Source organism: Dunckerocampus dactyliophorus, chromosome 6 (assembly GCF_027744805.1).
Source record: "Dunckerocampus dactyliophorus isolate RoL2022-P2 chromosome 6, RoL_Ddac_1.1, whole genome shotgun sequence".
In the NCBI taxonomy this organism is placed as follows: domain Eukaryota; kingdom Metazoa; phylum Chordata; class Actinopteri; order Syngnathiformes; family Syngnathidae; genus Dunckerocampus; species Dunckerocampus dactyliophorus.
In genome coordinates, this window is record NC_072824.1 from 21,679,983 (window position 1) to 21,698,812 (window position 18,830).

General features: G+C 41.6%; 1 protein-coding gene across 1 annotated transcript in view; it reads left to right on the plus strand.

The window, feature by feature from the left end:
- The window catches only part of zcchc7 (zinc finger, CCHC domain containing 7), a 59,177-nt gene that overhangs the window by 24,884 nt on the left and 15,463 nt on the right, over positions 1-18,830 (plus strand). Inside the window, exons 4-6 of the mRNA XM_054779092.1 lie at positions 12,118-12,170; positions 12,260-12,394; positions 12,475-12,642. Coding sequence (XP_054635067.1) covers positions 12,118-12,170; positions 12,260-12,394; positions 12,475-12,642 — 356 coding nt within the window. The remainder of the gene's footprint in view (positions 1-12,117; positions 12,171-12,259; positions 12,395-12,474; positions 12,643-18,830) is intronic.

An 18,830-nucleotide genomic window follows, 5' to 3' on the forward strand; every position in this document is an offset into this window, starting at 1 on the left:
TCCTTCATTCCTACTCTTTCCATCGGAGGTTATCTCGCTGGACTTCGTGGTACCTGTTTGTGTGTGTGTGTGCGTGCATGTGTGCTCAGTCCATGTAAATTAAAACTTTAAAGTACCATTATTTAATTATCCCAGAGACTGTGGATTTGAAGGAGTGCAGAGGGCTTTGCATGTGCATTTTTCTCTGTGTGTGTGTGTGTGTGTGTGTGTGTGTGCGATAGCAAGCGTGCGTTTGTGCGTATGCGCAGTGTTTACGAATGCAAATGTACATGCCGTCCAGGATTATTTCCGTTTTTCAATTTGCCTCATCTTCTTTGAATGTGAGTGTACATATGTACAATATGACAATATGTATCTTTGTTTGACTGTTATTGGTTCCTCCTTTGAACCCCCCTTCTAATTTTTGCCTGGACCCCTCCACACACACACACACACACACACACACACACACGCACACGCACGCACGCACTCACACACACTCACACACACTTGCAGGCTGTACCACCGCCAGATAAAAAGGCATTATGATAAATTCCACTTAATGACATTTTTTTTTTAATTTGGGGAACAGGGCCCAATGAATGGAGCTTAATTACCGGGGCAAAAGATCCCTCGGAAAAATAACCCCCTTGACATGCCCCAACCTGCCAGATAATGGAAGGCTATGCAAAATGCCTCTGATTAACCAAATGCTGTTTATCCCCCCCTACCCTGTTCTCGCTCTGTATAATAACAAAAATAAGAATCATGAAAATTCTCCCTGCCTCCCAGCCCCTCCTACATTACCCCGCTCCCACTCCTTTCCGCCGTCCGCCTGGCTCACTCCCGCAGGAGGAAATTCATCAAAATGAAATTGAGGTTGCAACTCACTGGTTTTATTAAAATCTATTTACCCCTTACAGACATTGTGTGATGCCATATTTGTGTGCTTTGCTGCGGAAGACAAAAAGGAAGACTTTGACCATTATATTTTCTCCTTATAAATTCATATATATACTGTATATATATTTTTTTACTTTAATTTAACACTTGTTGACAATTCTGCCTTTTGTCCTTTGCGTCCAATGTGACGAAATGTCAAGTTTAAAGAAATGTTTTGTGCAAGTTTAAGGAAAGTTATAACTTTTTAATCATGCTGGTAACCATATAAAGTAGCTTATTGTAAAGCCTCTTAATTTATATTAACAAAAGTCATCATCAGTTGTTTATTAGGAAAAAAATAGGAATAGGGTGACGTCTCCCAGTATTTAATACAAGCTGCCCTCTGTGTTGGGTAAAATGCCTTATCAGTCAGGCTTTTAGACGTATTACTTCCAAGATAAAACAATTCAGTCCCATAGTCTGATATATTTAATTGCATGCTTGATGGGTGGTTGATATCTGCAAATAGATAGCGATAAATGTTGTGTTTGAATGGAAAATCTACATCGCGGACAGGTAACGGATATTAAAAAGCCACAATGACTACCTGCCTTCGGACATCCATTGGCTGCTTTAGGATCACTTCAACATGGTCGCGTCGTACACACACACACACACACACACACACACACACACACACACACACTTTTCTTGGCCTTCTCTGGTCCCCATTGATGAGCGCCCTGATTGGGCCATGCGGTTGCCATGCGGTTGCCAGACCGCGCCCCTGCTGCGTGGTAATTGGTGTCTATGGTGTTGCCACGTGGCGACGGCGCTTTGACTGACAGCTTTGGCCACCTGCCCTGCCCTGGCTGCCAACATTGTGTGGATGAGGGGGAGGAGGGAAGTGGCATGGACCTGGCGGGGGGTGAACAGTCAGCATGTCATGGGCGCGGTGGGGTGAGGTGGATAATCAGATATGGGCTACGAATAAATGTGTGATGGCTGACCACGAAAGAGACTCAAGGAGAGGATGATGGCATCTGCTTATACAGTGGAACCTCTAAACTCCAACATGATCAATTCTGAAATTGGTCAACTTCTGAGTTGTTTGGAAATAATCTGTTCCATTGAAAACCTTTATTAATGGTACATTAAACATTCGTAACCACTGTACAACATATAGCGTGAGTCTGTTTGCATCTTAAAGTGAATATTCTTCTTCTTGTTTTTCTTCTCGAAACACCCCTTGTTGAAGCATTGTTCCTTCTTTTGGAATATGTGACAAAAAAAACACACATAGCCAAAGAAAGATCAAAACGCCTTCAGATCAGAGCTGACGTTTGACGCTCGGTGAACTGGGCTTTCATGAACTACGTTGAGGACTGGAAAAATATGCTGCGTCTCAGCTTCATTAAGCTGTGTACAGTCAAACCTGTCTTAGTGGCCACCTTTATAGAACGGCCACCTGCCTATAGCAGCCACTGAAAAATCCCCCGCAGCAAATTTACATGTTATAGACCCTGTGTATAGCAGTCACCTGTCCAATGCGGCCAGCGGCCACCCATTTTGTCTCCCTTGGTCAATATCTGACTGCATATAGCGGCCAAATTACCAACTCAAGTCGAAGCTTCATGCACGAAAAAGTTTGGTTTTTCAATCAATGAAGCCGTCGTGTGTAGACTTTAATTACTGAGTCCTAGCTCAGTCACAATCATTCACAAGATCCACACAAACTGTCAGTTGTTCCACATAAAAAAGCCGTCTTCTTTTGAGCTTGCTATTTCCTGGTCAAACATGTAACTTTAAGAGCATTTGCACCAAAACATTACCGCAAATTAGGCTGGGAACAGGGCGTGCTCCCAGCGACGCTACAATAAAAACAAAAACATACGCTAGCATGCATGTGGCAGCGGGAGCAAAACTGAGTTCGGTTGTACTTAACTGAAGTATTTTAGAATGTACTCATGTTATTTTTCATCAATCCTCATCCACAAATCCATCAAAGTCCTCATCTTCTGTATTTGACACAAAAAAAGCCGTCTTCTTTTCCGTTCGCTACTAGTCTGTTAACTTGTCAGTGTTATTCAGCTCCGAAGCAAAGAAGGAAACTTCTCCTGTTGCTTCTGCCAACTTTATTTATTGAACGCGGCCACCAGACAGCAGCTCAGAATACACACACATCTCTCAGCATCGTCTCTCCTTCCTGCTTGCCCACAAGGCAAAGGTTAAACAAGCTCCACTACATAGCTGTCCAGCCAATGCCTGTAAGAAATGATACCGTTTATTTCCTGGTGTGCACTGGTCAATACTGTAATGCCGCTTGTTGTGGGGACGGAGAGACTCACATCGCCGATGCACTTTAATGGCTTTATTAACAGCGGAGAACACTGCACGACTTTACATCCACGCCAACATAAACACACTTTCCAACTCTCTCGAAACTCACATCTAGCACAGAGCCTAGCTCTCCTGCTCGGGACGCCCACCGTCACTTCCCGTCACTTCCTGATGAACTACAGCTGTAATGACACTGCCGTATAAAAAGTAAAATATAAAAAACAAGCGTAAGACACTACTAGCACAGCTTTGTTCTGTGGGTCGTGGATATATTCTATCAGTTATTATTAAGCCTCTAGCTTCCTTTTAGTAAGTAAAAACCTTGGCTATGATTGCACTACATTGTCATGTAGACCTACAAAGTACACTTGGAAGAACAAGAGGTGAATAAATGTATTGCAACTGATGTGAAACTGATGAGGGGTATGATTAAATAAGCTTTGCTTCGTCCTACTCCTTTTTGGACATGCAAAATTGTGAATTGTACTATGTGATGTGCTACTGTTTGACTCATGCATGTTCAGGATTAAAACCATGAACCATGATAATAACAAGCCTAGTAGTGCTGTACAACTTTTATGTGCAGTCCGCAGTGCCCTCTACTGGTCAACATTCAAACTGGACGCCAACCCGTCTATAGAGGCCACCTGTCTATAGCGGCCACTTTTGCAGACTCCCTCGAGTGGCAGCTATAGACAAGTTTGACTGTATTTTGCGTTTTTTTTTTTTATTGAATTTTGCAATGGGGCTTTCAAAAGGCGAAGCGACAAAATTTTTGCTTTCACGTCAATGTCTTGTTGCGGCATTACTACAAAGAGTTTGGCCGGTCACCAGGTTGTTGTCACAAAAACCAGAATACAGCAAATGCATTTTTTTGCATTTACAAGTCAATTTTATGCAACCGGATTTTCTAAGGTTTTGCTTGAGGAAATCATTTTAAAAGTGAAGCACCATTGCATAAAATCAACATTGTTAATGTGTAGGTGTTAAAAATGTTACGGAAAACATTGTTTTGTGATGACAACAGCTTGACCTTGGAACAGATTATTTCATTTCCATTATGTCCAATGCGAAAAAACTAGAAGAAACAAAAAATTTCCGTCAACCAGCATCTCAGATGGTTTCACTGTCATTAAAAAGTTTTTTTTATATTAAAAATGAAAAAATACCGCTGCGACACAGTGAAGTCAAAATTCTGGCGTTCATCACAGCGAATAGCTTAGTGTAGATTAGACCAGATATAAAATTAAATAAAATACTTAAATTATAAATAAAAATATGATACTTAATTGCTAATCTGCCTTTAATGTTACTGATTTGTTGTCTATATGATTATATTCTAATTTGGCCACTTACAGAGGCCTTTCCTTCATGTTTACCTGCTTTTCTTCTCCAGTTCCTCACTCATGTTCCTGGGCCATCTCACATGTTCCCTCACCCCATCGTTGTTGTATTTTTACCCTTGGCCAGACTTTTCAGACCCACAGAAGCCATGCGTCTTATATGCGTGTGTTAGCCTCGGCCAACCTTCAGTCTTGTTTAACCTTGCACAGGCCAGTGCGGCGGGGCAAGGGGTAATGTCACAAAGGAAACACATTTCACACACTCACAGACGGCCCGCACACTCCTCCCTCCCCTCACCATTGTCATGTATAGTGTTGCTAATCCAACCTTCAGTATCAAACATAACCTCCATTTGGGTAGGGGGGCACTCCTCTTTCACTTCAATGTTGTGTATGTGTAGGCTTTGGTTGCTGTGTTAATGGGGCTGGTCAACAGTGTGCTACAATGAGGCGGCCTGACTTGGGGTGCCTGTTTAAGTTTGTCAGTTTGTCTGGACTGAGGATGTGGGTGGGATAGGGAAATAGGGTGGGTCACTGAAGGGTTTTGATGTTTTTAGGACAGAATTATTTAATCGTAGTAGTTGGTTGTTAAGGGGCACCTCCATATTGAAGGATGGCTATGTGTCTCTGTGTTATTTGTCTCCTCCTTTGGTTGTCTGTGTTGGGGCCACTTCCCATGAGGATGGTCCCTGGATTGTGTGTGTTTTAGTGTGTGCACCCCAGGAGAGCCGGGAGTTCATGGTTCATTAGCCACACACGCACACACACACACACACACACACACACTTCCGTTCTGTTGTCAGTGGTAGATGCAACACACACACACTTGCATGCAGCCTCCTCCCTGGCCGACCCTCCCATCTTCGGGCAATCAGAGTACCTAAGAGAAAGACAGGTAGCATCTGTCGCCCTCTCTCCCCTGATCTTCCCTCCCTCTGTTCCTGTATGTCCCCCCTTTTCCACACCATTGTTGTGAACGTCCCTTGACAGCACACTGATGGGATCATGGGAGAGTTGTCCCATACAAGCCAAATGGGAATGGGGCGACTTACATTTTCTCCGAAAGAAAGCTCTAGGCTGATTTTTTTTTTAGACTTGTGTTGTCCACTCCAACTTTGGACGTGCAGGTTGGCTGAGACTCGGGGTTTTCAAAGTGTGGCACAGTGATCTTCCCCATATAATATACATTTTTTTCTTTATTTTTCTCAAGCTGCTGCACCTTCCTTGAAGTCTTCCTTGAAAACCGCTGTCTTAGAGGTTTGCATAGTTAACACAGCAGAAGCTCCTCTGGAGCTTTCTTAGTTGCAGCCATCTGCTTCTTCAACGCCTTCACATGTGTTTGGATTTAGAGGATGGGGCATGCAGCTCAGATCGTTCTGGTTTTGAACAGGGTCTTGAGGTTTATTAGCATATGCCCCCCCGGCCCCACTAGCGCAAAGACCACCACCCCCACGCACACACCTTTTCCTCCAGCATCCTCTCTTCCTTACTTCCCGCCCACATGCATGTGTTTGATTCCTCGGCCGTGACAAAGAGCTTCACCCTTTATCCGTTTGTGTGTGTGTGTTGCTGAGATGGGGGCCCTTAGATTAAGGGAAAGCTTCCTGCTCTTTATTTGCCGAGTCCCCCCGGGAGATGCTTTAGGAAGGACTTTCGTTGAGTCACCAACGCCTACTCTCTCTCTCACACACACACACACGCACACACACCTTTAACCTCCGTTCAAAACGCTCACTGACTCAATGGCGGTTGTTTAAGGCCAACTACGTGCGTGCACACACACACACACACACACACACACACCACACCGAGGCCCCCCAGCCTGTTCACAGTAGGTGAGCACAGCAGAGCTTCACAGTCCATTTCTCTGTGCTAAACTGAGCAAAACTAAGTAGACGCGAATAATGTTCAGTGAGACAACGTAAGATGCGTGCAGCCACACATGCAGGTGGGAAACACTGACTCAATAAGCGTAAAAACAGAATGACAGTGCAGCCATCGATTATTGTGGAGGTGATGCTCTCAAACGTATCTTGAGGCAGAGCGGTTAAAACTGTGGAAATAACGGATGTATTTGCCGAAACCACATGCAGTGTTATTAGTTTCCCTTCTTTGTGGTGCTCATGATTACCATTTCAAGGTGCCTTAAGTGTTTCTTAAGCCTTGCTGCAAAATTTCCTTTTATCTGTTGAGCTTCTTTGCTGGACAATTGAGCCAAAAGACTGTTGCGTGTTTTACGTCGAGTGCAAAATCACATTCAAGGGGGTGAGAAAACATGGATTTGGCAATTTTCTAATTGTGTATATCTCTGCCATGTCCAATTAAAACAGTGTTTTCATAAAAACACACCACAAGTGATTCCACATAAACAACTTCAGCACCACAAACAAATCTGTCATCATTAAATGTTACCCAAATACTATACATTTAAAACGATAAAGCGACTTCTGAACTTCTTATCGAACTGAGGACATGTATCGTAATGGCCGTGGCTATTTATGTTGCTCTAAGCTTGCCACGATGTGTAGCAAGGTAAACATGACTTGTTTCAACCTGATGTTATCGTAGCATTACATTGAAATGTGCTTAATTTATGGTTTAACAACAAATTTAGCCGGCCGTTTCTGACCTACAAGCATCAGCAATGCGCCATGTGCCATTTATTTACTCATGGGTAACATGCCGGGTATGGGTCCGATAAGTGACAGGCGGGACACATCTGAATTTCAGTGTTAGATTATCACGGGTGACAAGTTGGATCTGAATATTTACAGGTGGGATCGTTCTGGATCTGTAAAATTGGCGGTTAAACTGTCGTTGAATGAAAATAGTGTTTATTAAGTCATTCCAAAAGGTCAGACAAAACCCAAAGTAACTTTTCCCATAGGGAATAATGTAAATTGAATTACACACAAACATATTAACAAAAAATACATATGCAAAATAATTACAAATGACGAATGAAATGAAACGAACATTTAACATCAGTTTGAAGACTTGTTTGCGAAGACGTCAAGGAGCGGAGGGAGGAGAGGAGGGGGATCGTTTGTGATCTTTAACCTTTTTGCAACATTGGCTTTCTTGATTTCTTCTTTATTCCCCAGGATGGAGCGTATTCCTGATGCAGATTTTCCATACGTCCTGGCGAGATTTAAAAACTGCCATGAGTTGTTAGTCATAGGTTGTTTAGATGCACAGTACATGCAGGAACACAAAGATAATCTTATTTTAAAAAATCACAAATACATCTGTGGAGATTTGAGGTTTTCATCAGTTTAAAAACTTACAAAAAAAAACTTTATCATACCTTTAGAGGGATGTCGGACCATTTTTAAGGCATGCAGGGCATTGAAAAGGTTGTATCGACAGTTTTTTTTTGTATTTCACAGTTTGTGTATTTTTTATTAGTTATTGAAATCTCAACATTGGTCTTCATTGTTGGTATTCTAATATTCTTTTTTTTATCAAGGCTTTGATGAAACTGTGATTTACAAAGACTTGTCACGTGTAATTGTGCATGCATCCACTTGAATGCTAGAGAAAATGTCCGGGGGTATGCATTATGCTGATCAACATTACTTCAGATGGTGAGTTGGACATTTGCATGTGATTGAAGGTTGTGACGGAAGGAAGCAAACAGCAGCCATTTTAGTTTGTTTGACAGGAATGAGGGGCTGATAACCCCCACCTCTCTGCAGTCGCACATCGGTACCCGAGTAGAAATCGTGGTGAGGGAGCGAAAGCACAGGAAGCAGGGGGCTGAGCAGAATAGCGATAAGGGCTTGTGTACAGCGAGTCAGAAAAAGAAAGAGAGAAGGGTAGAAGAGTGTAATATTTGATTTTGGCTCAAGGCTGCATGTTTGTCCAAAGGCTAAAGACTGTCAAGCAGCTAATCTCGTAGGTCGATGCGCGGCTGTGTCTTTGTGTGGAAGCATGCGAGCCCGTGGCGGGTCATTGCCACCAGCACATAATTAATGCAGAGAACATGTGTCTGTGTGTGTTTTCGTTACAATTTCTGATGTCAGTTACTGTTTTGTGGCTCTTAGGAGAATACGGTGGTCTCCCTGGGGGCGCTGTTAGTGTCTCTCGTACAGATGTGCCGCACTGCCGGTGTCAGTTTGTGTGTGTGTGTGTGTGTGTGTGTGTGCTTATCCTTCTCTTACAGGAAAACTAAGCTTACGCCTCAGGCTTTTAAGGTCTGTTTGTTTCTCTTTATCAGCTTTTAATCTAGTATTTATGTTACCGTGGTTCTAGTCTTACTGTACAAACGGAGCTAATGACATGAATAGCACCAAATGCCACTATAAAAAATGTAAAAACATATGACAACTCCTGCACAGACTATATCCAGAGCAAGGCTGAACCCCAATTCCACCCCTTACCTCTGGCCTTAGCCCTTAGCCCTTACCCCTTGGTTTTGCGTGTTCACGAGAATCAAGTGGTGTCCCAATTCTCCTTAAATCAAGTGGTAAGGGGTAAAGGCTAAGGGGTGTACAGTCCTAGAAACCATGTGTTTCGGGGACCAGACTCGAAACTTAGGGGTACAAGGGGTTTCCTCTGATACAACACTCCCGCTGGCAAGATGGCAGAGCAGTGACCGAAAGAAGCATATAAATGTAAGTAATCAAGCATAATTATTGATTTTTACAGTAATGCCACTCATGTTTTATTAGATATTCAATGCTTTGCTACTCCATGTAAATTTTCAGTATGTTTTTTTGAATTGTTGGTTGTCGCTAGTTATCACTACCCGGATAACACCGATATCAAACTTCACTGCAATCTGCTGCATTTCATAAACGATTAAACAATGATTAGATAGCGACTACATTCGCCTGTTAATTGTATGTTGTATTTTGAAATCGCTCGCTAGCAAGGGAAAGCTACATAACTGAAGTGTGCTGTGACGTTGGCGTTTTATAATAGCTATCTAATCACTCATGTAACGCAGTGCATCATAGTGAAGTCTATTTGTTGTGAATTATAGCCACCTTAGTCCACCAACAATTCTCATGGTGAGATATGAATTCCGATATTGTATTCAGCATACAATATCAATGGTCAGGAAGTGAGCTAAATAAAGCATGTAAACAACATGGCCGTATGTGGACAGCACACCATATTATCAAAGTTTATTCAACTTTTGGAATCTAATATTGTCCCATAATTTTTTTTTTACCACCACTTTTGTTTGTTTTTTTGTTTGTTTTCAACACACTATGACTATACTACTGTTACTATTACAATGGTGCCTTGGTTAACGTCATTAATCTGTTCCAGAAGGTCTCACTCAAACCAAAATGGACTCTAACCAAAGCAAATTTTCCTATAGAAAATAATGTAAATCCATTGCAGACACCGAAAAATGTTAACACAAAACACATTTTATAGACAATAATTATAGTTTTACTTGCAGAAAATGATGCAAAAATAATTACAAATGACAAATGAATGGACAACTGAACATTTAACATCACTTTTACCTAGTTTTGCAAAGAGAGAGGGAGAGGAGATTATGCTTGGAGGGCAGTCCCTCTTTTTTAACTTTCTTTTTTAAACTGTTTGTATACTTATGCCACAAAAATCATGCAGAGAGGTCTGTTTAAGGCTTTTTAACATGCACAGTTTTACATTCAAATAATGCCACAAACATGATATATGATTGCCAAACCGGAGATAATGTGTATGCATTACATACCTCTGAAATGACAACAGTCTTCTCTTTAAGCTGTAAAATTCAAAGGTCTCTTGTCCATTGCTTTTGTCTTTTGTGCGGTCAATATGTTTGTTATGTCGTGTATCTCTCTTTGGAAGCAGAAAGCTCTGATAAAAAGAAACACTTTTGCTCTAAAATGGCGCCCACAGCCCACACTGCATTGGGTTATCACGTGCAAGTATCACAAGATTTCGTCTTATGCACGTGATCCAAGATGGCGGCGTAAACAAACCAGAAGGTAAACAAGCGGGCGAATGCAAACAAAGGCAAAATTTTTGTTAACGTTAACCGGAAAACGCGCTAACTGGGGCGGATGTTAACCGAGGCACCACTGTGTTATTATATTTACAATGAGTTCATAGTTGTACCCCATCAGTCACGCATATGTGTCATTCCTGCAGGAGATGCTGAGCCAACTGAAGTCAGCACACCAGTAGAGCATGTAGCCACAACACTCTGCTGCACCACACAGCACTCCAAGACCATTCACAAAAGCTGCAATCCCAGTATAGAAAAGTAAAATGCAACAAAATGCCATTCTGGACTTTCTTACAAAAGAATCTGAGAGAGAACATCGACAGAAGGAGGAGGCCAAAACAGAGACGTTTTTAAACCTTGAAATAATGCTTGTCAAGGTTTATACATTTGTTGATGTTCAGAAAGTTTGTTATATTGTTATTTAAATTTCATGTGTATATTTGATACATTTTCTATTTTTATAAATTTTGTTACGGTGCTGGTTGTAAGCTGTTATTTATTAGTTGGTTGTTGTTTTGCAATAAATGTCACAGTTTGTCTAAATGTGTTCCTTTTTATTTATTTTTTTTATTATTTATTTTTTATTTATAAAAAAAAGGTGTTCTGAGGTAGGCTATACTGTAACAATGACATAATGTAGAAATGTATGCACCTTACTTTATGGTATGAAGTATTTATTATGAACAATTTAATTGTCTCATCTGCCTACATCACGGCCAACAAGCGGTGAAGGGTGATAACTTAATGACAATCAAGTGGCGTCCCATTTCTTACTGACTTCTTCCCCTTGGACCTTAGTTTTAAGGGGTAGAGTTAAGACGAAGGGGAAGGGCTAAGGGGTAGACTTGAGTTTCAGTCTAAAAGCTGGCTAAGCTGTTTTATACTCTCTGAAAAGGCATATACGTTGTTGTATGTGTAATTATAACCATTTTAGGGGTGTCCTGATTTTATCACATGACCATATGTATTTGTACAGTCAGACTCTTCCACTCCTGAACCACTGCACACAAATGCACACATGGTGGCGCTGTTATTTAACCCCAAGTTTGACCCCATAAGTCTGATGTGCAATTTCTCGCACAGTTCAATGCACTCTCCAAAACAGCCACTGTAACTTTAGAGTGTTTAGCTGAATCATCACAAAATTTGCTACAGCCCTTTAGAGGACGGATAAGCACATGTCTATTTAATTTGAGCAAGATTGATTGGAAAAACATGGTCGACATTAAGCAAAACGTTTTTGTAGGGACTTACTGTAGCTACCAACTGCCCATAGGTCATTGACCATTTGTCTCATGATGATACGTTAATGATATCTGTATTACATGTATGCCGGCATGTCTTCTAATGCATTTTGAGCACAGCCAATAGGGGTCACCACAAATGTCATTTACAGTCTTGGGAAAAAAATGAGGGGTAATAATAGTCAGATAAACACGTGTTAAAGTTCATTTTGGAGTCAGTTCTCCTTTGGTTTCTTTGTGTTCTATAATCAAGCCTGTGACTTGTGTTGCATCTGTACAGTACTTGTTGTGACACTGTAACTGTTTTATTGTACAACCTTGAAGAAGAACCAACAATGTCTTTTTGTGTTGCCAGACACTGAAGCTGATGGCAGTGGCAGCTGGCTGGTTACGGACAAGGACAAGGAGGTTTGTGGGAAGAATTTTTTGGTGTAAAAATTAATCAGTGAGTGTATTTAAGTGTAATTCTCACTATTGTAATGTGTACTTGGTTGCAGGCTCAAATCTGCAACAAAGTTGGAGCGAGGAGAGCCACACCACGTTGTACAAACCGGTACTACACAGACAAGGACGTCGTCTGTCGAAACTGCAATAACAAGGGGCATCTTTCCAAAAATTGCTCTCATCCCAAAGTAAGTTCCAGTCTCAGCAAGTACAATGTAATCTAGCATGTTTGCACAACTGCTAACATTGTTTTTTGATTCTGCAAAAGTTGACTCCTTGCTACCTCTGTGGCGATTTGAGCCACCTGGCCAATGCGTGTCCCAATAAACACTGCAACAACTGCGGCCTTCCAGGTCATCTTTACGAGTCCTGCAATGAGAGTGCTTTCTACAACAAACAGTGCCTTCGCTGCGGCATGTGGGGACACATCTTTGACGTGAGTATACCTTGCTGTATGCAAAAACATGTACACCCGTCTTGATACCGTTTATGTTTGTTTGCCACATATTGTATAACCCCACTCCCATATGTGCTGCCAAACTGGTGAGTATGGATGTGGTTTACTGCTCAGTCACTCCTCTTGCCTGTATCCCTCTGCGGTTTGGGGGAAGAGCACCCTGTGATTGCAGGCCATCATTTTTCTCTTTTAATATCATAACCACTTTCACAACCAATGCCTCTCAAATCTGCAAGTCTGTCCCGGTAAACTAAGAAATTGCCTCTTAAAGACTTTTTGGAATCTTATGTTGAAATTGCAGCGGAATCAATGGAAGTATAACTTGTCAATGAAATAATCATAAACCATTGCCAACTGGAATGTCATGAACAAACTACACAGTGAAAGCTCTAAAACACTCAAACACTCCCCATGTAGTCAGAATGGTACAGTCTTCATTCCATGACATTTTTATATGGTTTGACAGCGAGATTGATAGGCAAATCAAACTAATCTGAATCGAATCATTGAGTCGTCAACTTTTCTAAGACAGCCCTACTCAAAACATGTGACTCCCTCATTTGTCATAATAACATGGTTAAAGTGTGATTCAAATGTTGTGCTACTATTAAAGATACTATAGACAAATTGATTTTCAGGAATCTTTTAGCTTGATTTAAATGTTCTGTTTATTTGGAGCTGTTAATACACACATATATATCATCATTTCATGATTTATCTCTTTATAAAATACAGTATGGGCATATTTCAGACATACAGTCGTGGAAAAAAATGATTAGACCACCCTTGTTTCTTCAGTTTGTTGTTCATTTTAATGCCTGATACAACTAAAGGTACCTTTTTGTCTGGACGAATATAACAATGACAACAAAAATAGCCTATAAGAGTCACATTTTTTAGCAGTACAACGCTATAGCTATCCATGTAAGAATTTCAGTGATTTTGGTTATTACCAAGAAAAGCATGGACTTTGCTAGATATCACCTCTTATATTCAACTCTTATGAGCTATATTTGTTATCATCATTATATTTGTCCAAACAAATCTACCTTTAGTTGTACCAGGCATTAAAATGTATCAATACATTGAAGAAACTACGGTGGTCTAATCATTTTTTTCAATAACTGTAGTTGCAAATGGTCATTAATCATGATTAATTAAGTAGAAAACGGATTAATCAGATTTTCTTTCTTTACATCTGAAATTTACATTGTATAGTGTGAACAATAAACCCGAGAATATTCACTATTTGTGTCTTTTTCCTCTCTGTCGCCCTTGTCTCCCTCTGTTTCGCACACTTTCTCTCGCAGTAATAATGAGTGACCAGGGGTCAGCACACGCTGCTGTTCACATTAATTGATACACTTCAGTAATTACAGCCTAGTTATGTATCCGCCATGCTGCATAATACCTGCTGTGTGCGTGAGTGTGTCTGTGTGTATTTGTCGGTGTGAGTTTGCTTGAACTGAAGGGTGAATCTAATGACCATCAATGACAATTATCTCACCGCAACATCCATTACTGTGCCCACTGCTGCTATAGCTCCACAGAGCTGGAAAATGCCCCACGCGTATGTAACCAGCCTGCTTGTGTCTCGATGTGCCTCACTTTCTTTTTTGCACTCCGTCAGTCAGTCATGTACTATGCTCTGTGTAATGGATGAGTAACCAGGTGAACACCAGAGGGAGACCAGGGTACGCACTGCACCTTCCACCCCCGCCTTCTCTTTCACTCTCTCTCGTTCCCCCTCTCTGCCCATCTCTCTGCCCACCTTCTACACCCGATCTTCTATTTTTGCCCGCTCTCTTTTGCATATAGCCTGTGTGAAAGTTGGGCCAAAATTGTAATTAGTTTTCTTGAGAGGCAAAACTTTGTTTTGTGGATTCAAATTGTGCATCAGTGTGTGCGTTTGTGTAAAATCAGGAGTCAGGTCTCCGTCCCCTGGGCCTTTCTGTGTCTCTCATTAAAGACAGACGGTTGACGGAGCGCAAGTGTGTCGCTCGCCTCGCCTGTCGCCCTCGACAACAACACACCACCCTGGCGGTCTGGAGGGAGAGAACAAACGTTGGTGGGGGGTTTTGGTTGGGGGTTTAGGGGGTGTCTTTAAAAGAACGCTTGATGAGATGGAGGACGACACAGCTGTTGAAATTCATATTTATTTATCTTTGTGCCCAAATCCTACAACTGAAAAGCCTTGCTGCTCTTATAGTTAAGTTTAAAGGCTGCAGTTTAAACTGTGAACCAGTAAAAGTAAACACACCAATACTATGACTACTTGCACACTTATGAGCAGTATCAAAAATGTATCATTACAAAAACAATGCTCAGTTTTAATTGACACTGCTGTTGAGCTCTTTATTCAACTTTTAAGGTTAGCTTATTTTGCAGCCAGCAACGTCGAGGCATCCATTAACATGCAAGAAAAATACAGGCACAACCTAAACATTGACCAAAACATTAACCAATAAAAACAGGCAGGTGTTACAAAACTTTCTCTCGCTCTCGCTGTCTCTCTCAAAAAACTCTCACCGATTCTGCCGGCTTGTGATGTTTTTGCATGTATGTAAAATATTGAGGTTTGTCAATCAAATTGTGAAAAGAACAAATAAATATTATGTACGTGTTTTATGTTAAGATTGCGATCCAAGCGGCATTGAAGACAACCAGAATTTTAAAAAAGCTTTAAAAAAAAAGCTAACTCTTTATGCCGCATCTGAGCCGCTAGCTATTCCCTTTGTCTCCATTCAAATGGCCTGCGAATGACATCAGACCGGCCCATGAGTGCAGGTCAAAACGTACACTGTTTTTCAGTAGATCCCTAAAAACAGCAGAGCACTGTTATCCTGTAGATCAGGGGTCCCCAACCACCGGGTTGTGGGCAGGGATGAACCGGGCCATTGAAAATTTGAAGCAATGATTTAAAAATAAATAATAGCTGCATTGAATTTGACGTAAATTTAAATCAACGTGAGCTATTATCGTATTTTAAAAAACAATATACTATTAGAAATCCCATAGATTTTGCATGTTTATGTCATTTTCTTTCATTAGGTCATTTACGTACCATATCTAACTTATTGTGTGGAGATTTGGAGAAACGACGACAACTCACTCGCTAAAGGTACGACAAAAAAGATCAGTTAGGATAATCCATTACGCCGCGTATAGAGAACATACAAATCCTCTATTTCTAAAATCACAATTATTAAAATGTGCTGATCTAGTTCATTTTTAAAAAGTTAAAATTATGCATAAAGCAAACAATCTGCTACCCAAAAATGTCATACAATTCTTCTCAACAACAGAGGAGAAATATGACCTTGGAGAAAAATTTAACTTAAAACGTGAAAACAAGGCTAAAAACCTTCAGCATTTCAGTATGTAGAATCAAATTATGGAACGGATTGAGCAAGGAACTCAAACAGAGCACGAACATGAGCGATTTCAAGAAACAATACACCCAGTTGTTTGCAAAGTACAAGGAAGAAGAGTCCTGAAACACTGGGTACATACAATGCGATGTCTAAACACAACTACACACACTACTAACTCTTCATTCTTGTCACTTATTAGTCTTTATTCTTTTGTGAGTTCATTGTCAGTATTTGCCCTTTATAAACTATGTTCTGTTAAGTTTATTTCATACATATTATTTACATACTATAATTGTCATATGAAGTAGTACGGGACAAGATTACTGTATCACTTTGCTATGTATTCAACCAGAAGAGAGTGCATTTGGAATACAGGAAGTGAACAAATGTATTGCAATTGATGTGAAACGGATGGGGGGTAGGATTAAATAAGTTTTGCTTCTTCCTACTTCTTTTGGACATGCGGATCTGTGAATTCTAATATGTGATGTATTCCAATGTAATCTTTATGCATGTTCAAAGAAATTAAACCATTACCATTCTCTATAGCACAGAATTGTTTTTCTGCTTGGTCTTGTGATTTTATGATCGAGACTCATGCAGTACGTTGTATTTATATCTGCACCTATAAATGGGTTGCAGTACTTCTTGTTGAGCCGGCCCTTGTAAAGTGCTGGTGATGTTGTCAAATGTTAATGAATGTAATCATTCCAACTGCATCGTTCTTTGTTTGGGTTACGTAGGTGTAATTCAGAGCCCCATCAGGATCACATTGTTCATTTATGCATTGTGATCTTTCTCATCAGTTGTATTCTTCATTCGCTCAATGATTTTTTATTTAGGGGTGCTCTGCTCAATCGGCCACCGATCATTATTAGCCGATTTTTTCAATAAAAATCATGTGATCGCGATATGCCGATAAATGCCTTTCGACGCCAATCACCTGTGGCTAGTACTATTGCAGCGTGCAGTCTAGTGTCTTTCCCTAACTCAAAGTCTTGGGCAGCGTGCTCCCGACACTTTCCTTCACACTGCGCACGCGTGCCAAAACAAAAAAAAAACATGTCTGCCGTGTGGAACTTAACTGCCAATACATGCCATCTTTCAGGAGTAGCACGTTAAAAAGCTTTAATTCAATATGGCATTTGAAGAACAAACACCTGGCTGAGTACGGTGAGTTTTCGAGGCTCACGGTGCAATCATCAGTCAAGTGGCAGCTAACAACCATTGGACAACACTTGCCCGTAGGTGCGTGACAGTCAGAAGGCTAAGCTAATAACCCGAAAAGTAATGAAATTCATCGGACGAGATGACCAGCCTTTCTCAGCGTTGGCATTGTTTCCAGGGTTTCATCTAGAACCGAAAATTTGTAGCTTATCCGGGTCCGGGTCGCGGGGGCAGCAGTCTCAGTAGGGAAGCCCAGTGTTCCCAGTCTCCGGTCACCTCTTACAGTTCCACTGGGAGGACACCAAGGCGTTGCAGGCCAAGTAACAGACATACAGGAATCCCTCCAGTATGCCCTAGGTGTGCCCCGGGGGAGGGAGGCATCCGGACTACATGCCCGAGCCTCCTCAACTGACTCCACTTGACGTGAAGAGCAGCGGCTCAAATACGAGTCCCTCCGGGATAACCTAGCTCCCCACCCTATCTCTTTGGGTGAGTCCAGCCACCCCAGGCAGGAAACTCATTTCGGCTGCTTGTATCTGCGATCTCATTCTTTAGGTCTTGACCCAAAGCTCATGACCATAGGTGAGAGTGGGAACATAGATCGACCGGTAAATTGAGAGTTTTGCCTTCTGGCTCAGCTCTGTCTTCACCACGACGGTCCGGTACAGCAACTGCATTACTGCAGACGCTGCGCCGATTCACCTGTTGATCTCACGCTCCAACCTTCACTCACTCATGAACAAGACCCCGAGATACTTGAGCTCCTCCATCTGGGGCAAGACCTCGGTCTCAACCCGCAGGGTGCAATCCACCCTTTTCTGACTGAGAACCGTGGCCTCACATTTGGAGGTGCTGAGCCTCATCCCAGAAGCTTCATACTTGGCTGCAAACCGCCCCTGTAAACGCTGAAGGTCACAGCCTGATGAGGCCATCAGGACCAAATCATCTACAAATAGCAGAGACGAGATCATAAGGCTCCCAAACTGGACCCCCTCGATGCCTTGGCTGCGCCTAGAAATTCTGTCTGAAAAAATTATGAACATAATCGGTGATAAAGTGTAGTCAGGAAAGCAGCAAAACAATTCGCAAAATTACTAGCGTAACATCTGGCAGTTGGCAGTTGGGGTTTTACTGTATTGCAACTGTTTGCAGTGCTGTATTAAATAATATGCCCAAATAGTAGGAACTGCTTTCAGTATAATGCAGTGCAACTATAACCACAATAATAAACATAATACTTTTAACAGTGATCATCATTAGCTTTGTAAAGGTTGAATTTGTGTTACAGCCCTTGTATTGCTCCTTATTAGGTGTGCTGTATATATCATTTCTCATAGTGCTTCCATCTATCTCTCAGTATTTCCACTCACTGGGTGTGTAAGTAGATAAATCCTGTTGCCTGCAGCAAGTGCGGCATTTTCAATTTCCCAGCGGAAAGCGGTAGCAGTTGAGAGAGGCTGTTGGAATGCAATGGGAACAGCGTGCCAAAGCCCCGGAGATAATGCTTTAACCACACCAGGCTTGAGCGACAAGCTGACGGCGTGCAACCGTAGAGGGACCGCAGGCGGCGAAGGTTGACAAACGGAGGAGGATGCTTGGTGGCAGGCAAAGACACCAGATCCTATT